The sequence below is a fragment of the Arachis ipaensis genome, chromosome B6 (assembly GCF_059453495.1).
Source record: "Arachis ipaensis isolate K30076 ecotype BB chromosome B6, ASM5945349v1, whole genome shotgun sequence".
Classification (NCBI taxonomy): domain Eukaryota; kingdom Viridiplantae; phylum Streptophyta; class Magnoliopsida; order Fabales; family Fabaceae; genus Arachis; species Arachis ipaensis.
Genome location: NC_142441.1, coordinates 121,210,293 through 121,234,988, shown reverse-complemented (window position 1 = coordinate 121,234,988; position 24,696 = coordinate 121,210,293). Strand labels below are relative to the sequence as shown.

The 24,696-nt window shown below is 33.6% G+C and overlaps 2 protein-coding genes across 4 annotated transcripts; one reads left to right on the top strand and one right to left on the bottom strand.

Annotated features, from left to right (window-relative positions):
- Positions 1–349: 349 nt before the first annotated feature.
- Positions 350–3,245, top strand: CAX7 (calcium exchanger 7). Its single transcript, XM_016306476.3, has 2 exons — positions 350–1,696; positions 2,249–3,245. Exons 1-2 carry the CDS (start codon positions 742–744, stop codon positions 3,064–3,066), a joined length of 1,773 nt encoding a protein of 590 aa, XP_016161962.1. The 5' UTR covers positions 350–741; the 3' UTR covers positions 3,067–3,245.
- A 17,305-nt stretch (positions 3,246–20,550) lies between these two features.
- Positions 20,551–24,219, bottom strand: LOC107604785 (cation/calcium exchanger 2). Of its 3 annotated transcripts, XM_088491940.1 has the most exons (3): positions 23,951–24,210; positions 21,975–23,752; positions 20,551–21,043 (listed from the first exon to the last, which is right to left on the bottom strand). In XM_088491940.1, the coding sequence occupies exon 2, from the start codon at positions 23,733–23,735 to the stop codon at positions 22,056–22,058; it is 1,680 nt and encodes a 559-aa protein (XP_088348066.1). In that variant the 5' UTR covers positions 23,736–23,752; positions 23,951–24,210; the 3' UTR covers positions 20,551–21,043; positions 21,975–22,055. The 3 variants fall into 3 exon arrangements, with proteins under 3 accessions (XP_088348066.1, XP_088348065.1, XP_016161961.1); XM_088491939.1 differs by lacking the exon at positions 23,951–24,210 and having other exon boundaries at positions 21,975–23,783; XM_016306475.3 differs by lacking the exon at positions 20,551–21,043 and having other exon boundaries at positions 21,824–23,752; positions 23,951–24,219.
- Between the last annotated feature and the right edge of the window lie 477 nt (positions 24,220–24,696).

The window sequence follows — 24,696 nt, the reverse complement described above, 5'->3', positions numbered from 1 at the left end:
GTGGTAATTTAGAGGTGTAGTATATTTTTATTTAATTGATAGTTGTTCATATTGGTCAAGAAAGTCATTAGTTATCTAACATAATCCTATTTTAATGACCGCAATAAGCTTATTTCTTTGCTTAATAATAATTCAATAGCGCTAATAATTTTCTTCATTATCGGGCCTCTAGTCCCATTTAACTACAGAAAACTTATTCAAAAATAAAGATACCCCATCAATTGTGTAAAAATAAAACAAAATAAATGAATACATACACTTGGTTTGCGGGTTTCATGATCCATTTGTACGTCCCTTTGATATCCACACAAATGCGTATATATATATATACCTAACTCTCTAATCCCACACATGGGAATGGGACATGGCAACAATAAACTGTTGCTTTTTGCCTTGTTGTAATTTCTAGTAACAATAATAATAATGTCTAAACTTTCTTGTTCCATCATTGCTATAATCCAATTCCAGTACTGCAATAACTTTTTGAGAGTTAAATTTCCTACTTCTGTCTTCTTCTTCCAAGTTCCTCCCTTTTTAGTACTACTCCTCATATACACTTCATCATAATCATGGAATCATCACTTCTTAGTTCTTATCATCCCCTCATATTTTTTTTCATCACACTAATATTACCATATCCTCAACAAATTTCTCTAGCAATGTAATTCACATGCATTATTATTATATTCTTATTATATACAAATTAAATTGCTTCTAGCTATAATTAAAAAGCTATATTATATGGCAAAATTCAGAAAATCAATCACTCATTTTCTCAACATATCCTTCATATTCCTCCTAGTATTCCTTCTAATAAAACCTTCAAAAATTGATCCCGAAAGGCATTATAATTGGAAAAGTGCCCCTGCCATCAAGAACAGAAGATTCAACCATGCAAGGCTACTAAGCAGTGACATGAGTGTGGAAGGCTGCACAGACCTGCATACATTCTCCGATGACGCCGCGAAATGCTACTACGTCCAAACCCACGAAGATTGCAGATCAAAGGGTTACATAAACTACCTTCAAATCTTCTATTGCAGCCTGGGAAACTCCCCTGTTCTCGGCCACACACTACTAATCATGTGGCTCTCCGTCCTCTTCTACCTGCTCGGCGACACGGCTTCCAACTACTTCTGTAACAATTTGGAAGGGTTGTCCAAAATCTTAAGACTATCACCAACCATTGCAGGGGTCACCCTTCTCTCGCTAGGGAACGGTGCCCCCGATTTCTTCGCCAGCGTCGTCTCCTTCACCAAAACAAGCGATGGTGCTGTTGGTCTCAACAGCATTCTTGGTGGTGCTTTCTTTGTCTCGAGTGCTGTTATGGGAATCATAAGCATTCTTGTGAGCACAAAAGAGGTTGCGGTTGATAAAGCAAGTTTCATTAGAGATGTTATTTTCTTCCTTTTCTCACTCTTTGTCCTCTTAATCATCATCTCCATTGGGAAACTCTCCTTGTTGGGCTCAATCTGCTATGTTTCTATATATTTTCTTTATGTTTGTGCTGTTTCTGCCACACATTTTATCTATGGAGATGATAAACAAGAAGCTGGAGAATTTGCGGTTGTGTCCTCATCGGATGAATCGCTTGAATCTGGGATTCCGTTGTTGGGTTATGTTGATGATGAAAAACCAAACCACTTAGAGAAAGTTGTTGAAGAAACCAATGATGAAGAGCAACGACCAGTTTTTGGTAAATATTACTTTCTCTTCCGCTTCATTTTACAATGAACCATGTGTAGCACCAAATTAATTATTGTTATACTAAGTAAGTATTGAGAATGGGTTAAACAATATATATATAAATATATGATGAATTAATTTTTTATATACACATAATATTTTTGTTATAAAATATATCTATCAATTTCTAATATTAATCACGTTTTGAAAAACAATACTCTTGGTGCAAACACCATCTTGACATGATTAAATGGAAAACTATTTAAAAACGATCGTATTTTATTTGAACGTTAAGAATGTACTAATATAATTGTTTAAAAAAATATCCTTAATTTAAATGTAAGGATGTATTGGATTATAATTTATTGTTTTTAGCTATTAATTAGTCATTAATATTTAAATATATAGGATAAAGTATATTGTTAGATTATTAGATTAAAAGAACTAAACTAAAGAAATTAAATTGATGACTAAATAATAGTCATAAACAATAAATTCAAATGTCCTAATATTTTTTAAAAATTAATTTCACTTAATATATGGGAACTTTTTTTTGTGTCAGATATTTTGAAACATGCGGAGAATAGGATATTTGACTGGAATAACTTGGGGAAGTTTCTACAAATTCTAGAGTTGCCACTTTCTCTACCAAGAAGGCTTACAATTCCAGTTGTGAACGATGAGAAGTGGTCCAAGCCATATGCAGTTATATCGGTGACACTGGCACCAGTTTTGTTGGCAACAGTTTACAACACCCAAAAGGAGAACGTGAGTTCAAGGAGCAGCTTAGTTACCTATTTAACCTCTTCATTAGTTGGAATAATTTTAGGTAACATGGCATGTGTGACCACAAAGAGTTGTAGCCCACCAAGGAGATGCTTGTTCCCTTGGTTATCTGGTGGATTTGTAATGAGTGTAACATGGACTTATCTAATTGCTGAGGAGCTTGTTTCACTATTGGTCTCAATTGGGAACATAATTGGGGTTAGCCCTTCAATTTTAGGGTTAACTGTCCTAGCTTGGGGTAATTCCCTTGGTGATTTGATAGCAAATGGTGCTATGGCTATGAATGGTGGGCCAGATGGGGCCCAAATGGCTATTTCTGGATGCTATGCTGGGCCTATGTTTAATACCTTAATGGGCTTGGGCTTGCCCCTTGTTCTCTCAGCATTGAATGATTACCCTGATCCTTATGTTATTCCTAAGGATACTTCATTGTATCAAACAATACTGTTCTTGATGGGAGGGGTTCTTTGGGCCCTTGTGATTTTGCCAAAGAAGAACATGAAGCTTGATAAATCCTTGGGGGTAGGACTTGTGACTATATACCTTTGCTTCTTGTTTATAAGGATCGCCATGGCTATTGGCGACTTGGCGTAGTGTAATTCTTGTTTCTAAGGGAAATTATTGTGGTCCATTTAATGGGGACTCGCACTTGTTTTTTCTATCATACATTTCACAATCACAACACCCACTTGTAAAAACTGAATTATTACTATTTCTAGAGATATATTATAGTTTTACAATAGCAACCAGGTATTTTTCTATGAAAAAAGAAATCCTGTTGCAAGACTATTTCTTTTTCTTTTTTAAATTCAATCTAATCAAAGAATAAAACATCACACACAATTAAATTTTCCATTTCATAGAAGAATTTGTGTCTTTGAATATGTTACACCTAAGGAATATTTTTATCATAATTTTTGCTATATTCTAGATTAACAATACCACTCATTTTTCATTAAAAAATATAAAAAATAAAATACTATTTTAGTTTTTAATATTTGAGCTAAATTTTAATTTTGTCTCTAATATTTTAAACGTCTTCTTTTAGTCCCAAAAAATTTCAAATAAATTCAGTGTTGTCGTACGTTAAATTTCACTAGAATAATTAACGAAAGAATATTTATATTAGTGATTATTACTGACTCAATTTTACTCATATATTAAAATTGAATATTATATCGACTCTTAAATATGTTAATTATTCATGTCAAATTTAATTTTAACCAGGGATAACATTGAATATATTTAAAACTTTTCTTGGTACAATTTTAGATAAGTTTAATTTATTCTCTTTTGGATCAGATAACCTAACCTATTCCTGCCCGAGTCTGATGCACAGGCGGGTGAACTTTGGACCAGAAACATCTGATCCATTTTCACTTGTATAGTCATTATCTTTGTTCTTTTTCGGCTCAATTTTATCGAAATGGAACCTATATGTGTGTTTTTCTTGGATATGGAAGCATGGGGGACTAGACGTATATGTGGGGCAGTTTTTTTGTCAGTTTCATAGGGAAAAACTCGGACCGTGCGTTTTTTTTGTTTATAAATTTTGCATGTCAAATCGCACGGTCCGATTTATACACGAAGGAGATATAAAATTTGGGGTGCTGTAAATCGGACCCTCCGTGTTACCTTAACGTGAGTTTTTAATATGTAAAGTAGTACAAGTCGCATGGTCCGAGTTCCAAACTTTGATTTTGAAAAGAACTCGGACCCTCCGTTTTGAGTGCAAAGGGAAATTGTCTGAAAAGCAGAAATCACAGGGTCCGAGTTGTTATTCCTGACACCACAAACATATTAAGCACACTTCTCCCCCATAATGAAGTCCAGCACATACTATAGGACCATATGTAAATTAAAAAGCGTTCTTTTTCTCTCTTACAATTTAGGGGAATAAAATCAACTCATGGCAAAAGTGAGGCCGGTGAAAAATAGAAAAAAAAAAAAAAGAAAAATAGAAAAATCAATCAATCGGTGTATTACTATTATCTAGTGAAATTTCTTTCAACTTTCTCAGTACTAATTAAATTTCTCAAAAGAATATTTATCAGTATTAATTATTAGTTTGAAAGATTAGCACTTAATTAGTAGTAATAATAGTAATAATTATTTGGCTACTCAATTTTTTTTTGTCACTGCTACTCAAATTTATTTAATTCATACTTAAAACACCACGAGGCTAATTTCAGAGTTCTTTTTGTTTTTTTTTTTTTTTTTCTCAAACACCATAAAGCCTATTAATAAGGATTTCATTAAGATCACTTTTATAAAAATTAAAGGTATTTTTTTTATAAATAAAAAAAAAAGATTAGGCAAGAAAGGTCACAGTGAAGTCAGCAAGCATTTTTTTTCTTATTATCATAACTTTATATTATTATGTGATTTCCTGTCTTTTGAAAAAATATATATACATTTATTCTCATTGAAAATTTTAAAATTTTATCTTTTAAATAAGGTTTAATTACTTTGTTATTCTTATAGTTTTGCGAAATTTTTAATTAGGTTCCTATACTTATTTTCTTTTTAATTGAGTTCTTGCACCAAATTCTTTTTTTAAATTGGGTCCCTACACTTTTCTTCCTTTTATTTGGATTCCTGCACTATTTTTTTTTTAGTTGGGTCCCCATAAAATTAAACCAATTACTGCCAAGAGAGGCCTGATTAAAAAAAAATGGTGCAGGGACCCAATTAAAAGAAAAAAATATAGAAATTTAATTAAAAATTTTAAAAAATTATAGGGACTAATAAAATAATTAAAACTTTAAATAAAAAGCTTCAATTATATATTTTAAAAAAGTGCCTAATTATTAATAATCAACACCAAAATAGAATAATAGCCTAACAAACAATAAATTTGGCACTGGATGGGAATCCTCAATGTTAAGAAATTCAGAAGATTATGCTGTCAAAATCACTACCTTGATCTTTAGGCCTAATAAATTAGTTCTCATCAAGTGTCATTTCCTTCCATTGGGTATGCAAAGCAAGCTCATTTTTCTGACTTATCTGGTATTTGTCACATGTATTTTATTTATAAAATTATAATCAGTATTCAATTATCAATTGAAAAGCTTAACAAAGTATTTCGCATATCTGTTAGCTGCCATTGCTATTTGACATTGAGTATAACTTGGCATTATGATTTTTCTTATTAGAGTTAATTTCTGGTTAATGTTGTTGTTAAAACCGAAAGAAGTGTATTTGTGGTAAAATCGATTTAAACCTACAAAATCAATCAATTCTTACTCACGAGAATTTTTTCATGTTCTTACCTACCTAAACTGTTTTTACTATATATTTGTCACATATATAATTGGGTTTAAGTGCTTAACACAATGAAAGAGTAAAGTAGGGGAAAATAAAATTAAAAAAGTATAAATAATTGTGTTTAGAATTGTATTGGAATTATATATATATTTTTTAAAATTTTTTGAGACCATTCATCTTCCTCAATAACCCTCGTACACCCAAACACTAATTCAACTAATCTATAAACACTTGGCATCCTTCTTATTAGTTTAAAAATATCTAAGAGTTCTAATAAAAAAAATAATATAACAATTTAAATAATTTATTTTAATATAATAAAATAGATATATGCGACAACGTTCTCTTATCCATATAATAATACAACTCGTGCATGGTGAACTACTTGAGCACGTTAGAATTGTGTGACAATAATTGAAAACAAAATCGACAAGCAAGATTCCGGAACCAAGCCTAGGTTCCAATTAAGAGGGCCTCTTTGACACAAGTGGTGGGATGACCAATTATATCAATTGGTCCACCTATGTTTCTTTCAGTTTCCAAGTCCAAATCATTAGTGGTCCATTTATTTCAATTTCCATAATGTCAGATCATGTTCTTTTTTCTTTCTCCGGGAGAATGCAGGGTCATCAAAAAATAAACTAATAGAAAATTTTTCTAAGTAGTACACGTTTTTTTGTTCCTAACTAATTAACGTCTTATCGAAACCACACTGCCACAAATATTAAGAATCGTTTTGATTCGGATAGATTATGACTTCTAAGTGTTAGGGGATCAGGACACCACTAAATTAAATAATTTTATTATTATACTCCGTTACCCTTCTTTTTTTTTTGGTGACACTCCGTTACCCTTCAATATCAAATAATTCTCCAATTTAAATTATTGATTGGAATTTAAAAAATATTTGAAAAGTATTGAAATGGCAAAATATGAATGATATTTACATAATGACCTTTAATTCTCTTTTTAGGATTTTTTACATAAATAAAATATTAAAAATATTAAATTCTATCATTGAGGGGCTAACATGGATCTTAACTGAAAATAAAATATTAAAGATGGATGGAGCAACCTGGAAGAGAGGGAGGGCCAAGGGTATAAGTAGGTAGTCGCAGATTATCACTAAGGTCTGAGGTAAGAAGAAAACATGATTGAGATTTGAAGAGATGTGGCTGACTGAACAAAGGAGATTGAGCAGCAGTGTGGGTTACATGGAAAAGACCAAGTAGAGTAGACCAAGCACGTGAGCAGAGGTCGTTCCTACCGAGCAGAGGTCGCCGTTTGCGAGAAAAGAATAGGGAGTTGTGATCACATACTCATGTCGCTAATGGAACACAACTAGAGAAAATGTTCTAGGTGGCGTCATCGTCGTCGTAGCGGAGGCCTGGCCTCTAGGTGTGGCTGAAGTCTAAGATGAGAAAGAGGGGGCCATTTTACGTTTGTGGGAGAAGGAGAGGGAGTTTGTGTTTGAGTCTATGTTGTTGTATTCTGTTAGTGAACTAGGATTTTCTTAATTTTGTTTAACGAATTCGTATGGAATTTACTTTTACTTTTACTTTTTTAAAAATGAAAAAGCAAGCACCCACCCCACCCAGCGAAAGCCCGCAAGCCAAGTGGTGCAAGTTTAGGGAGGTAGCGAAGGTTTTGAAGGTGGTATTAGTAGAGAAGGCGGATCTTTATCACAATTCTTATATGAGTTTGGAGGATCGAGTTCTCATCTGACACATGGTAGTGTGTATTCTTCGATGCATGATTTTGGGTCTTAGTTGTTTTCGGATATGCCTACTGTTAATTTGGTGGAGAGTGCCTTGGAGCCTTTTATGATAGATGGTATTACCTGCTTTTTCGGATATAATTCTAGGTCATCTCAGCCATGTCGATCGCCTCAACAGCTTGCATCACCTCATGGTGGAAGAGAGTACAGGTCTGCGACGGATATGAGTCGAGTTGATCTAAACGAGATGTCGACAGAATATACTAGGGGTCCATTGGTCTTGGTGGGACATGAGCATCTGCTGCACGTGATTAGTCTACCGTTTATTTTGGATACACTTCTATCTTTGGTTCTCTAGATCAGTTTACCTTTTATTTTGATACATTTTTTCTATTTATTTGTATATATTATTCTACCTTTTGATATCCAATACATTTTGTTTGTCTTCTCGTGTCATATACAATTTGCGTATACTTATTATAAAATGTGTGGTGCACGAATTGTAAATCACACTTTTCACAACTCGTACCACTAACCAGCAAGTGCACTGGGTCATTCAAGTAATACCTTATGTGAGTAAGGGTCGAATCCCACGAAAATTGTTGGCTTGAAGCAATCTATGGTTATCTTGTAATTCTTAGTCAGGATATCAATTATAATTATCAGTTTGGATTGCGAAAAATAAAAGAGCATGAATTAAATACTTGTTATGCAGTAATGGAGAATATGTTGGAGTTTTGGAGATGCTTTGTTTTCTGAATCTCTGCTTTCCCCCTGTCTTCTTCTTCACGCACGCAAGGTTCCTCCTATGACAAGCTGTGTGTTGGTGGATCACCGTTGTCAATGGCTACCATCCGTCCTCTCAGTGAAAATGGTCCAGGTGCGCTGTCACCGCACGGCTAATCATCTGTCGGTTCTCACTCATGCTGGAATAGGATCCATTGATCCTTTTGCGTTTGTCACTACGCCCAACCCTTGTGAGTTTGAAACTCGTCACAGTCATTCAATCCCTGAATCCTACTCGGAATACCACAGACAAGGTTTAGACTTTCTGGATTCTCAAGAATGCTGCCAATGGATTCTAGCTTATACCACGAAGATTCTGATTAAGGAATCCAAGAGATACTCATTCAATCGAAGGTAGATTGGAGGTGGTTGTCAGGCACACGTTCATAGGTTGAGAATGGTGATGAGTGTCACGGATCATCACATCCATCATATTGAAGTGCGAATGAACATCTTAGATAGAAACAAGCGTGTTTGAATAGAAAACAGAAATAATTGCATTAATTCATCAAGACACAGCAGAGCTCCACACCCCCAACAATGGAGTTTAGAGACTCGTGCCGTCAAAGAGTACAAAGTTCAGATCTAAAAATGTCATGAGATATAACATAAATCTCTAAAAGTTGTTTAAAAACTAAACTAAACTAAGATAGATAATGCAGAAATCCACTTCTGGGGCCCACTTGGTGTGTGCTGGGGCTGAGACTTGAGCTTTACATGTTTCTAGGCTGTTTCCAGAGTTAAACGCCAGGTTGTAACCTGTTTCTGGCGTTTAACGCCAGAATGCAACATGAAACTGGCGTTGAATGCCATTTTACGTCATTTATCCTTGAGCAAAGTATGGACTATTATATATTGTTGGAAAGCCCTGGATGTCTACTTTCCAACACAATTGAGAGAGCGCCATTTGGACTTTTGTAGCTCCAGAAAACCCATTTCGAGTGCAGGAAGGTTAGAATCCAACAGCATCTGCAGTCCTTTTTCAGCCTGAATCAGATTTTTGCTCAGCTCCCTCAATTTCAGCCAGAAAATACCTGAAATTACAGAAAAACACACAAACTCATATTAAAGTCTAGAAATGTGATTTTTATTTAAAAACTAACAAAAATATAATAAAAGTGACTAAAACATATTAAAAACTACCTAGAAACAATGCCAAAAAGCGTATAAATTATCCGCTCATCACAACACCAAACTTAAATTGTTGCTCGTCCCCAAGCAACTAAAAATAAAGTAGAATAAAAAGAAGAGAATATACAATGAATTCCAAAAATATCTATGAAGATCAGTCTTAATTAGATGAGCGGGGCTATTAGCTTTTTGCTTCTGAACAATTTTGGCATCTCACTTTATCCTTTGAAGTTAAGAATGATTGGCATCTATAGGAACTCAGAATTCAGATAGTGTTATTGATTTTCCTAGTTTAGTATGTTGATTCTTGAACACAGCTACTTTATGAGTCTTGGCCGTGGCCCTAAGCACTCTGTTTTCCAGTATTACCACCGGATACATACATGCCACAGACACATAACTGGGTGAACCTTTTCAGATTGTGACTCAGCTTTGCTAAAGTCCCCAATTAGAGGTGTCCAGGGTTCTTAAGCACACTCTGTTTTTGATTTGGACCTCGACTTTAACTGCTCAGTCTCAAGTTTTCACTTGACACCTTCACGCCACAAGCACATGGTTAGGGACAGCTTGGTTTAGCCGCTTAGGCCAGGATTTTATTCCTTTAGGCCCTTCTATCCACTGATGCTCAAAGCCTTGGATCCTTTTTATTACCCTTGCCTTTTGGTTTTAAGGGCTATTGGCTTTTTGCTTTTGCCTTTTGGTTTAAAGAGCTTTTGGCTTTTTCTGCTTGCTTTTTCTTTTTCTTGCTCTCTCTCTTTTTTTCTTTTTTTTGCAAGCTTTGTTCTTCACTGCTTTTTCTTGCTTCAAGAATCATTTTTATGATTTTTCAGATTATCAAATAACATTTCTCCTTTTTCATCATTCTTTCAAGAGCCAACAATTTTAACATTCATAAACAACAAATTCAAAAGACATATGCACTGTTCAAGCATTCATTCAGAAAACAAAAAGTATTGCCACCACATCAAAATAATTAAACTATTTTAAAATTCAAAATTCATGTACTTCTTTTTCTTTTTCAGAAAAAATTTTTCATTTAAGAAAGGTGATGGATTCATAGGACATTCATATCTTTAAGACATATACACTTAGATACTAGTGATCATGTAATAAGACCCAAACATAAATAAACATAAAGCATAGTAAACAAAAAACAGAGAAATAAGAACAAGAAGATTAAGGAACGGGTCCACCTTAGTGAGGGTTGCGTCTTCCTCTTCTTGAAGAACCAATGGTGCTCTTGAGCTCCTCTATGTATCTTCCTTGTCTTTGTTGCTCCTTCCTCATAGCTCTTTGATCTGCAGTCAAATGCTCTACCACTGAACTATGGACCCTTGAGAACCTCTCCATCTCTCATGACTCGGGGGTGGAAGCAACTGCCTTCCTTTTTCTCTTTCTAGAGGTTTCTCCGGCCTTAGGTGCCATAAATGGTTATGGAAAAACAAAAAGCAACGCTTTTTTCCACACCAAACTTAAAAGTTTTGCTCGTCCTCGAGCAAAAGAAGATAGAAGGGAGTAGAAGGAGAAGTGGAGGAGAAGGAGGTGTGTGAATGGGTGGGTATGGGAGGGGAATGGTTTGAATTGGAATGGTGAGGTAGGTGGAGATCATGTGGGGTCAAGGACTTAGCATCCCTGCTCCATTGAGGCATGCAAAACGCCCTTAGTGTGCAATCCTGGCGTTTAACGCCAGACTGCTGCTTGTTTCTGGCGTTAAACGCCAGCTTTTCCCCTTTCTTGGCGTTGAACGCCAACTTGGTGCTTGTTTCTGGCGTTTAACGCCAGCTTGATGCTTCTTTCTGGCGTTAAACGCCAGTCTGATGCTTCTTACTGGCGTTTAAACGCCAGTAAGCTCTTCCTCCAGGGTGAGCTGTTTTTAATGCTGTTTTTCATTCTATTTTTTAGGGGTGTAATCGGTTCGGTTTGGTTCGGTTTTCGACCGAAAACCAACCGAACCAACCTGATCGGTTGTATGTTGATATCAACCATTCGGTTGACTGCTTTCTGGACAACCGAACCAAACCGAACCGAATCAACAGCGGTTTGGTTCGGTCAGTTTTTCGGTTTTTTTATACCTAATAAACAGAATTTAAAATATCATAAAATAAAGTTTAAAACCTTCAATAAACTAGAATAACAAGAGTATATCACATCCAAATCCAATACAAATTCAACTTAATTAAATATAAAACAAAGGCAATTAAAAATGTCTAGCAAACCAACAAAAATAAACACACTTTAAACCGCAACAGTCACTTTAAAACAAATAAAAACCAAACAGCCAATCAACCACCATGCTTAATCTGAATCCACACCAGACTCATCCTCATCTTCTCCGGTTGGTGCAATTTCTACAAAAATAAAACAAGAAAATCAATATAGATTATAAATATAATATAGATTATAGATTATAAACATAAACCATGAAAGGAACTACAAAACCATGCAGCCATATATATGCAGAACAAAACCACAGCAGCTCATAACAGTACAACTGGCTAGTTTATTTGCATCATTTAATACTCACCAACTGCCATATAATCAAGCAGAATTTAAATTCATTAACAGCTCTAACAGTCCACCAAAACAAGCATCATTGGATTTAAAAACAACATATTCTAACAAGTAGAAGGCAAGTTATTATTTCACAAGCAATGTATTCAATGAATATCTCTATTTCTCATCCAGGAAAAAAATTAAAATAAATAAATAAAGCGATGCATTATCCAGCCAATTCTATTTTATATATACCTTGTTATGTATATGACATTATTATTACAGAAAATTACTCTACACAAATTACTCTAATGATTCAGCCATTGCACAAAATCTTCACATTAAAGGATCTTGGTTCCTTATCATAGTTTCTTGGAATTGAAGTTTATAGAACAGATTCTATGCAGTTTGTCCCAAACAAAATATATAATAGACCTTCTATCAAAATTGGGAATGAGTGAAGCTAGTCCAATGGCTATCTCAATGATTTCATCCCTAAAATTACTATCAACTGGATCAGAGAAGTTTAATAGTAATGAAAGTTAGCCAGTTCATGCATAGTCCACTAAAGCTGAATTCTAAAGCTTGACAGCTGCTGAAGCAGAGATCACATGGGTTTAGAATCTACCTCAAAAATTAAACATCAAACTTCATATTATTTCACAAGTAATGTATTTCACAAGCATTATCCTGTGAGTTCTTGATGCAGCCAATACAAACAGACTATCTAAAAATAGAATTTCTAAAAAACATAACCACAAAGGCACAAACAGAATTTCTAAAAATCATAACCACAAATAGAATTTGTAAAAACAATTGTTCAGGTTAAATCAAGCACAACATTACTAAACAGAATCTCTAAAAATAATTGTTCAGAATTTCTAATCTCCGAAGAAGACATTGTGGAGTTGCTTTTTGCAGGAGATGGGAGATGGCTTGGTGACAGGAGTGCTGCTCGGCGCTTGAGTTGGACTGCGACAGCCACTGGAGTCTTGCTTGGAGACTGGACTGCTGCTCGGTGACAGGACTGCTTCTCGGTGAATCGATTGCTCCTCGGCGACGGCGACCCAACGACGCAGCGACGGCGACCCTGTGACGGCGACCCTGCGACGGCGATGACTGAAGAGAAGAAGAGATGAAGAGAAGCTAGGGTTCTCCTTCAGGGTCTCCTTCTCTCGAGCATGGTGGAATCGAAGGTGGAAGTGTGGAACCGTGGAAGAGAAGAAGAGAGGAAGAATGCTAGGGTTCTGGATTTGGTTTTCGCGTAAAAGAGAGGAAGAAAGCTAGGGTTGTGTGTGAAGTTGCCCTTTTATACCTAGGTTAAAGGGCAACTTAGTAAAAGCACACCATTGAACCCTCATTCTTCGGTTCGGTCCGGTTCGGTTCGGTTTCTGCCGAGTCAACCGAAAACCGAACCGAACCGATCGGTTTACTTCGGAAAAAAAACCAAAAAAACCGATTTTTTTGGTTTTCTAATCGGTTGTTGTAAAATTCGGTTCGGTTCTGCGGTAATTTTCGGTCCGATTCGGTAACTTACACCCCTACTATTTTTTATTTTTCAGTAATTTTTGTGACTTCACATGATCATCAACCTACAGAAAATATAAAATAGCAATGCAAACTAAATAGATATAGTTAAATAACATTGGGTTGCCTCCCAACAAGCGCTTCTTTATTGTCAATAGCTTGACACTGAGCTCTCATGGAGCCTCACAGATAATCAGAGCAGGGTTGGGGCCTATCAACACCAAACTTAGAGTTTGGTTGTGGCCTCCCAACACCAAACTTAGAGTTTGAATGTGGGGATTTTGTTTGAATCTGTATTGAGAGAAGCTTTTCATGCTTCCTTTCCATGGTTACAGAAGGAGAACCTTGTGTCTTATAGTTTGCAATGTCTGCAAACCACAGAGCTTCCTGAATAGCAAACAATTGCTCATCCGGAAAGGTTTCAGAGATCTCAGTAGGAGGGAGGGATGCTCCTGCTACTGGTTCTATCCGGGATAGGTGATCAGCTAATTGATTCTTTGTCCCTTTTCTGTCTCTTATTTCTATATCAAACTCTTGCAGAAGCAGCACCCATCTTATTTAAGCCTTTTGTTCTCTTCAACAAGATCAACAATACTTTCGACTTCTTTTAATTATTCTTTAAGGTAAGCATTTTCAGTATTCAAAATATCATTTTTCAGATTTAAGTTCATGGAATTGATTAAAAAAATTCTAATCTTTTCAGTAAGATCATCAATCATCGTATGGAGTTCTTTATTAATGGGTTCAAGAAAGATTACCTCATTGTTTTGACTGTGGTCGGCCATTAAGCATGCTTGAGAGTTGTGGTCTGATTATTCATCCTCTTCAGTGTCATTTTCTAGATCTTCCTAAGAAGCCATGAGTCATTTCTTCTTGTCCCTCCAAGAATTGTCTTCTCTCTTGAACTTGGGATAATCGTATTTGTAATGTCCAGCTTCTTTGCAATTGTAGAAGACGACCTTGCTAATGTCCTTCTTTGGTTCTTTTGAGCTGCCTCCTCTACTTCTTCCTTTTTGTCTCATCAGCCTTCTAAGTTTTCTAGCAAAAAAACACAATCTCGTCATCTGATAAACAGTCACTGGATTCATCTTCCAATGTTTCAGTATATGACTTAAGAGCTACTCTTTTTTTATGTGTGCCATTTTTCATGTGAGTGATTTTGTAAGCTAGTAACTTCTCTCTCAGCTCATCATAGGTCATTTGTTTAGGTTACTGCTTTCAGAGATAACAGTAGTCTTGGTTTTCCACTATTTTGTTACGCTTCTTAAGACTTTCCTCACCAACATTTGTTTGAAATGAGTAATTCTCATAGCATCCAAGCTATTATTGATGATAGAAAATCTCTCAAATATTTCATCTATTGATTCTTCTTCTTTCATAGTAAACATTTTATACTCTTTACTTAACATGTCAATCCTTATTTTTTTTTTTTTTTACTTGTGTGGTACCCTCACGTGTAACTTGGAGCTTATCCCAGATTTTTTTTGCTGTTTTGCATCTAGAAACCTTCTGGTATTCTTCGAAGCTGATGGCATAGTTTAGCATGTTGACAGCCTTGGCATTTAGTTCCACTTTTTTCTTGTCATCATCATTCCATTCTGCTTCTATTTTAGGATCAACAACTCCTTCAACGCTTGTTTTGGTTAAAATTTAAGGACCATTCATGATTATCTTTCAGAGGTTGTAATTCACATATTGAACAAATATCTTCATTCTTTCTTTTCAATAGTTGTATTTTTTTCCATTGAAGAATAAAAGTCTATTGTTGGATTGTCCTTCTGTCAGTGTGTAATCCACTGTGTTAGATCCCATATTGTTTGCCATCTGGATCTTTTTTCCAAGCTGTGAAGCTTAATCTCTTTGAGACCAAGCTCTGATATCAATTGATAGATATCAGTGGTTAAAAGAAGAAAGGTTGAATCTTGGCCTCTTTTTTACTTTGCTTGATTTATCTTAGAGTTGGATGGAACTTCTGGATTCAGTAGTGTTACCTTAGGTGAAAAGTAAGAGATTATTCTATTTTGTCTCTTATCGTAGGATGAGCCAAAACTGAAATACGTGCAAGGTATAAAGTTGTGAAGTCTAGCTGGATAGAATAAGTAGGAGATTATTCTGTTTTGTCTTCTGAAGTGAAAAACTAGAAATAGAGAAGAGAAGAAGAAGTGACACAACCATATATCTTAGCTCAGCTACTCAGTGCAATGTAGCCTACATCCAGTCTCCATCACAACTATGATGGAATTTCACCATGATCAAGATTACATTCACTAATTTTTCTAGGATTCTACCCAATCCTATCTGGGATAAATCCAGTTTCTAACCCAAACCAGATTTGACTAGGAACTCACCCTAACTTTCAACAGCAAAGTGCTCACCCAACTTGCAAGAAAATTCCCTCAGGATCATGACATCAAAACAGAAATACATACAAAGAATTTCTGAAATAAACACTGGCTTTTCTCCACGTCTAACTCTCTTGCTTTTTTTTCACTCAATGGCTTTTTCTTACATACCTTACTGTAATACCTTTTACCATTGAAACAAAGAAAGACTAGATTGAGAAAACAGAATATTCATTAAAAACCATGAAAGAGAAGAAGGTAATGCTCTCTAAACTATGGGATCCCAAACTTAGTGCTCTCACTTCTTGCCACAATCCTTGGTCGTTCACCCCTTTAATAGAGGAGTGAAGCTTCCAAAGCTTGAAACTTTGCTTCAGCACATTTGACTTCTTCTCCCAAAAAATCAGTAGCAGCAGCGACGTCACAGATGAGAGATAGAGTAGAAGCAGTGATTGAATTATACATGCATCCATACCTTATATCTTCTCTTTCATCCTTTTTTAAGTTGCTTCTTGAATATGAACCTTTCATTCTTACTTTGGCTCCAAGTTTGATTCATGAACGTTGATTCACAGCAGAGTGTCACTTCTTCAACATCTTTAACTTTTTACTTCCGTACATACAAGGAGAATATTTTTTTTACCGAGCTTCAATGAAGCATAAATGTGGAATGCTTTTTGTAATTTGTCCTTCGGATGTGATCTTTGCCTTTAGTCATAGCTTGTTTGACTTTCTTCTTTTATGATTGAATTGGTAACTCACTTTTTATATTTTGATTTTGTCCTAATTCAGAGCTTTTCTTTTTCTTTTTTTCTTTTGAACTTTCACGTGGGTGAAGAAAAAGAGGGAAGAGAGAAGATAGAATTTGGTTTCGGCGGTGTGTGTTTAATTCAGATGAAAATGAATTTCAATTTCTTAGTTAGCCATTAAGTTAGAGAAGGAATGAATTTAGATCACCTAGTTAGGCTTGTGATTGTTCTTGGTCCATATTCTAAACATGATGATGAGTGCTTTGTTTAAATTGAACCAATGCTGGGCTGCATTAATTTGTTGAGCCTGTTTTCTTATTTTTTGGGTCAGTATAATTAAATTAATTTGTTGAGTACACTAAATAAATATATATTTGACTTTTAATCTAATAATAATATTTAATCATCATCTATAATATATTGTTAGTTTTTCAAACTCAACACATATCTTTATTGTATTTGTTAAAAATAAATTAGTCAATATAATTTGCTAATAATAAAAATAGGAGATTTGCGTAAATAATGTTGTATTAGGAAAAATTTATTATTAATTATGTTTTTTAGTTTAAATAAATAACAAACCAAAAAAAATGTTTTACAATTTTTGTACTGGTGGAAAATAACTAATTATGATTGTTTCATAAAATAAGAAAAATAAAAAATAACTATTTTATTCATGTAAGACAATAAGTGACAAACTTAAAAATTTATGTATGGTGTGGTTAAAGTGTCCCAACATTTTTTCATAGAATAAAATAATAAAAATGTTAGATGCCCAAGTATTTTTATTAACCAAGTTATTAAAATTTAAACTTCAGTTATGCGCCCTTTTCTTTCTCCTCTTTCTCTTTCTCCAATGTCGTCATTGTCGCTGTCGCCACCATTACCACCATCACCATCGTCGTCACTGCTACCGCTGCCACCGTTGGGTCACCATCACCATTGTCTTTGTTGTTTTGTTGTTTAATTTCTTTTTTTTGTGAATTTGATGTATCTTTTTTATGGAGTGAAATTACGAATGTCTTTTATATTATTTTTTTATGCTTAATATTTGTGTGCTATAGTTGTAAATTTGTGTATTATGTTGAACAAAAATGTGTGCTATGCTTAAATATTTGTGTGCTGTAATAAACCAAAATTTGTTTAATGGTTTTTGATAAATTAGTGTGAGCTACCAGGCTATTAACTTCGATTATTACTTGTGTTATTTTTCTATATTCGATATTTGTGTTCTATTGTATATATTTTTGTTTTTTTTTATTATGGTTATTTATGATAATCTTAGTTTTCTTTAATTGAGTTGTTTGAAAAATTAGTGTTATTCTATGATTCTGGTTTTTGTGCCATATGTGCGAATTTGTGCGCTATGCTAAACAAAAATGTGTATTACACTTAAATATTTGTGTGCTATGATAAACCAGAATTTGTTTAATGATACCTACCAAATTAGTGTATGTGAGCTACCAACTATTAGTTTCGATTACTTGTGTGCTATGAAAATGAAGGGGTGTGTTGTTTCACTTTGTTTGATTTACACATGTAATATGGTATGATGTTTGCAGTGTTCATGGACAACTGCAAGAAAGACAAGGTGATCGCTGAACTTTTCAAGAGCCATTGCATTTAAAGCTGATTTGTACTTTTTGCATCTAAGGACAACATTCCATGAACACAAAGAAGATGTATTGAGTGTACTCAAAGATTGCCATGCCACATTTTCTATGGACCCTAATAACCAAGAAATGTTGGAACTTCACATCAGAGTTAATACCCATGAGCCATGATGACATACTTAAAAAGAGTGTCAACAGCACCTTTTTATGTGTGTGTTTATTTTTTTTTTTTTGAAAAATAGAATCCGTAATGTAACATTGGCTTGCAATGAATGGTGATCGATTTACATACTATGAAGAAAAAGAGACAGAAAAAAATAAATGTGTAACAAAACTCAATAAAAGAATATACACATAAATTTTGGTGTTGCAAAAATTTGTGTGCTGTGCTTCGAAAATTTGTGTGCTATATCGATAAAGTTTATCAAGAGCATCTTTGTGTGTGTGTGTGTTTTTTTTTTTTTTTTGGAAAATAGAACCTGTAATGTAACATTGGCTTGCAATGAATGGTGATTGGTTTGCAGAAAAAGAGAGAGAAAAAATAATTATGTAAAAGAACTCAATAAAAGAATACACACTTAAATTTTGGTGCAGCAAAAATTTGTGTGCTGTGCTTCAAAAAATTGTGTTATGTGCAAAAATTTGTGTTATGTAAAAAAATTTGTGTGCTATATCGATAAATTTGTGTTATGTGCTATACTTTAAAAATTTGTGTTGCTCTCCAACAAAAATTTGTGTGCTGCGGAAAGTGTAGAAAGACTTGTACATGTAGTACAAACTCTTTGAATTGTACGCTAGTGAAGCATTGGAGCGTGTGTCACAAATTTTATTTTGAAAGTAATTTTTATTATAGTTGGACCAACGAATTTAGTTAGACTTAGTTACCAAAATGACTTATATATGTAGCATTATTGATAAAATAATATATAATATAAATGTGTAGATATACGGTAGAAAAATCACTTTTTAATTTTGGGTTGCGTTTTTCACAAGTGTTTTTTAACATTATTGAAGGTGTGTTTTATTATTTAGAGATCTTAAATTTAAACATCAGATTTATAATTTATAATTTTTTTTAGATATGTAAATTTAAGAATTATATTTATTTTTTTATTTTAAACATGTAAATTAGATCTTTCAATTTATTTGATAATAAAAAAAAATTATTTTAACACAAATCAACTCTCTAATTTACATGTTATGAAATCTTACTCTTAGATTTTTTTACAAATTTTATTATTTTTTAAAATTGACGATTTGATTTATTATTTAAAATTAAAAAAATAAAATTTATATCAAATAAAACACACTAATTAATTATTACAATAATTTTTTTATATCTAAAAAAATTAACATAGAAAAATAGTATAAATATTAGTGTATTAATAGATACTAATTCACATTTTTTAAAAAATACTTTTAAGAAGTGTTGTTAAATAATAAAAAATATTATTTTAATTTTAGCATAATTTTATATCATAATTATCATCGTAATCATCATATATATATATATATATATATATGTGGCGATTTAAATGATTGATGTAGAAAACGTCGGTTCCAACAATAATTGAACTTGGGATTAAGAGAAGGACAAGCAAACTGCATGAAAGTGATCTTTCTCGTTTAAATCAATCACTAACATTTTGATACTGTTCGACATAAAATAGAGAGAAATGCGACGTCGTTTTGATGGCAACTGAACTGAATTGTGCTCCAACATTATATTATTTTATTTTATTTTATTTTATTTTATTTATTTATTTTAAGAATGGGGCGAAATTCACCCATCTCTTAACAAATTATATATATTTAGTCGTATTTTTACATAATATGAAACTTCCTAGTTTAAAAAAAAAAAAAAAAAAAACAAAGAGGAAGATAAAATGATAAATTGTATTTGATACACACATAGCCACATATAGGTCTACCATGGATCAGGATTAGGCCTATATATAGTTTGTTATTTGGATAAGATTAATTAGCTTTTCTAGTCTATGAATAGTAATTAAATAAGGACCGAACATCATTTCAAATCAATAAAATAGATTATGAATATTGTCTGTGATACATGCATGGATCGGCTTGCATGGATTATTGGACTATTATTTTGATTATGAAACTTTCTTAATTTTAGTGGAAGCATATAGTAACATACAAGTGAAGTTTATCAAAATTCCAGTTTTTTGAATTAGAATTTAATAAGAACGAAGAAAAGGAAAAGCTTTTAAAATTTGTCGTTTTCGCTTCCTTCTTTTAAAAATCGAAACTAATAAGTACGTACGTACCCCAATAATAATAATAATTTCTTTTTCTAAAATCAACATTCACAAACAGCTCAATAATAATATGGCAATCCACACCCAAGTCTCAATTCAACTTCAAACAAAATTTTCATCACATATTTTTTTCGACATGATCTTGGCCTTATGTTATGAGACATGAAAACGTTGATAGTAAATAACTAAATTCTGTTTATTGAACCAAAAAATCAGGCTAGATAGATAGATTTCTATCCCAAACGTAACTTTGGCACTTGATTTTTCTCTCCTACTTTGCCATCCCATCGTAAGGACCGAAGAAAGCATGAAAAAGTTGAGCCACTAAATCAATAAAAGGACTAAGATTATGCCCCTACAAAGAAAAATGAATAAGATTGGGTAGGCACAGAGACCTATCTAATCACCCCAACAAGGTAGCTTAATTTGTCAAAAGAATAATCTAAAAGTTTTGGACACTTGTTACATAGAAATTCATTATCTTTTAACGCTGCGAGACAAATTTGGTTATCACTTATTGGCATGTAACGCATCACCGTTAAAAGAGTTTAGAACGACATCAGCATCAATCTTGGTGGTTACCCTTTTGGCATTTCTTGATTGTGTCTCATTATAGGTATCATCAAATCAACTTTTTAATATGTGGTGTGGAATGATGTTCATCCTACATTAAATATTATACATGATCCGCATTAATGCAATTGACATAGTTAATAATAATAATAATAATGATAATAATAATAATAGTAAAGTTAAGTTAAAAGGATGAGATAATGCTGTATACTCAATGATTAAATAAAACAGTAAACAAAGAAGGATTAGGGTATTATTAATGCTACATAAATAAAAATTACTTTGTTAAATCTGATTCGTTAACTAAAAATCTCAAATTGGAGCCTCTGTTAATAAAGAAAAAAAAAATCTTCTAAAGTAAAAAAATTTAAAGAGTGATAAAATAATATTTCAATCATCTTTAAATAATTTGTAATATTTATTATCTTAATTTAAAAATAATTAAAATATTTTTATTATTTTACTAATCTTTTTATTTTAAAAAAAATTATTATCTAAAATTTAATTCGTGAATAAAAAGGAAAAATCTTCGGTAAAAAATCTTTATTTTATTTGTCATAAGACCCTGATCAAATAAGGTTGGATTAGTTGAATTTCTAAGCGTTCTATGTAGATATATAAAAAAATCAATCACAAAATCAATTATTTGTATAAAATATATATTAAAATATAAAATATATATTAAAAATATATTAAACAACGCATGTATAAATACAAATATATAATAATAAAATTATTGTTTCTGATAATAAGATTCGGATATTAGTAATTTATGAAGAAAACGAGTGAAAAAAGGTTAAACATCGAATCTAGAAAAATTAAATTAAACTAGTTAATACTGTATTCATAATAATTAAGAAAAACAGTAAACTTGGAGGAATGATTTAAACATATATTATATATAAACATTGTCTCCAAAACAAAATCCAGATATCTGGATGCATAAAACATGGCATTGACCATGAAAAGCTAGGTACAAACAACAGTGGAAGAAATCATGAAGCTAAGAGATTTACACTTACCTAATGACAGTGACATAGTATAAGTTCTCCTTTACAGAAAAATAGTGTCAGTTGCTAAAACATCTGACCCAAAAATGTTGTTCATTTTGGTAATATATCCTGAAATTGGCAAGTCCCTAATGTCTGAATCAGCCTCAGAAACAATGAAATGAAGTAAACGGCAAGAAGCCCTCCCCCTAAGAGTGAATCAAGCTTCATATCCCTTCTTACCAACACCAAAAGTGCCCAAATCAATCCAATTACCAAAAGTGTTAGTGTTTCCCAAAGATATGGATCTTTTGGTATAATAACAGAATTTGGATACTGTGACCAAGTTGAACTTGCAAGGGATAAGCCTAATCCAATCACAGTGTTGAATATAGGGCCAGCATAACAACCTGATATTGCAATTTGAGCACCTTCTGTCCCACCATGTAACGCCATAGTCAAATTTGTCACTAAGTCTCCAATTGAATTTCCCCAAGCAAGAACTGTTAGCCCCAAAATTGAAGGACTAATTCCGTATATGTAACCAAGTGAGACCAACAATCCAACCAGTTCTTGAGCTGAAATGTAACTCCATGTAACACTCATCACAAACCCCCCTGCAAGCCAAGGGAACATGTACTTCTTCGGCGGACTAGATGGCTCGGTGGTGAAGAATGCGGCTACGGCTAAGATGATTCCGATTAATAATCCGGTTCCATAGACCGTTAGGCTTCCCGGGGTCCAGAGAGAAGACAATAGCAATGGTGATAACAGGGCTGACAGAATTGCATATGGTTTGGACCATCTCTCTTCACAAACAACCGGAATTGTCAATCTCCTTGGCAAGTAAAGTGGCAACTCCAAGACACAAAGTGAAAATCTACAAACTGGAGATTTCTTAAAGCAGAATTTCTCCTCAAAGTTGAACCTACATTCTTGAGATCCATTTTCATCATTACCAATTACTCCTTTCTCCATTCCAATGATAAGGGGCACGGACGGATCGTCGCCATTACTCGATTGACCGTCGCTAGAGTCACCCTTCCACCGGGTCGACGAGATGTAGACAATAACCACATAAACAACATACATCAAACAGAAGCTAATTGCCCCAATAACATTGATCTCGCCGGCAATTAAGATGGCGAACAAGCACACAAGCACAAAGAGAAGAAAACTGACATCTCTTATCAATGCAGACTTCTTAACTCGAATTCCTCGATGCCTAACCGATATGCTAACAATCCCAACCACAACGCAGGACACAAAGGAAGCACCCCCAAGCACAGTGTTGAATCCAATACCTCCAGTGCCACTGCCATTGAAGGAAACAAGTGTTGCAAAGACATCACAGGCACCATTGCCAAGGGAAAGAAGGGTTACTCCAGCAACTGTTGGGGACAATCTCAGCAATTTTGAGAGGCTCTCAAGGGAAGGGCAAAAGTATTCAGAAGCAGTGTTAGCTAGAAGGTAGAACAAGACCAATAGCCAAAGGAACAAAAGGGTTTGACCAAAAAGAGCTAAATCCCCAAATTTGCAGTAGAAAAGGTAAAGATAATCAACATAACCCTCAGTGACACAAGGGTCATTGGATTTCAAGTACAAGCACTTTGCTTCGTTGTCACTGAGGCTGTGAAAGCTCTTGCAAGAATCATCATTCTCATCAATGTCACCAAGGGTAAAATGGTACTTTCTCAGAGGAAGCTGTTCTGAAGGAGAGTTGACATGAAGAACAAGGAAAACAGAGAAGACGATGAGGAAAGACGCGTTCAGCAACAAGGTGGAATAACCCATGCGTTTGGAGACAGAAACTGCGGTGTTATCCATGTTAAGAGAGAGAGGTTAACAAAACAAAGCAAAACCCAGTTGCAAAATCACAGAAAGTTGGAAACTTGACGATTAAGAAAACTCAAAATCCAAGCCTTAAATAACAAGATATGAAGAAAGAGGAAACCCAATTAAAAGAGAAAGTAGCATAACAGATTAAAGAGAGAAAAAACAAATCATACCTTAAACTCCAAACTTGGTGGTGCCTATTGGTATTTTCCTTTTGCTTCTATCTAATTCTGATTAGATTTGGATGAGGGAGAGAAAGAGAATTTGGCGAAACTTTAGGAAGTGGGATATGTGCGGTGTATTTAGATTAAGATATAAGGTATGTGTCATTGAGAAGAGATGACAAAGACAGAGAACGGAACAGCATGAGTAGTTGCCACACGCGGCTTGTGTGTTTGTGTTTTTATGGTGTCTTGGGAAGTTGAGAGTGGGCAGTGAATGTGTGTTTGAAGTGGGAAGAAAACAGAAAAAAAGGGAATGATGAAAGTGCACACGTGTCGGTGAAAAAGAAGAAGTTGCTATTCCAGGTGGTGGAGGGAGAAGGAGAACATTACTCGCTCCGTAATTTCCAATTTCATACCTGTGCGGGGAAACTATAAAAGAATAATTTAAAGGATGACACCAATTATACCGCTTGTATGCTAAAATAGATGAATACGTCTTTCATCTAAAATTAATACTAAAAGATGGTTAAATTACGATTTAGTCAAAATTTTTAAATTATTTAATAAATTTTAAATATTAATTTTATCTAGGGATATATATATACTTGAGTTTTTATTTTTAAATATATGAATATTTAAATTTATTTTAGAATATAACAAAATACATAAATTTAAAATAATATTATATATATATAATTATGTAAAGTGTATATTAAAATTAATTAATAAAATATATATTTAATTATAAAATATAT

What these genes read in the sequence shown, in the direction of transcription:
- CAX7 (XM_016306476.3), top strand. Translation starts at nt 742, where the DNA reads ATGGCAAAATTCAGAAAATCAATCACTCATTTTCTCAACATATCCTTC. An exon ending in AGAGCAACGACCAGTTTTTG is followed by an intron (nt 1,697 to 2,248) that starts GTAAATATTACT and finishes TTTTTGTGTCAG; the next exon opens with ATATTTTGAAACATGCGGAG.
- LOC107604785 (XM_088491939.1), bottom strand. Translation starts at nt 23,768, where the DNA reads ATGGATAACACCGCAGTTTCTGTCTCCAAACGCATGGGTTATTCCACC.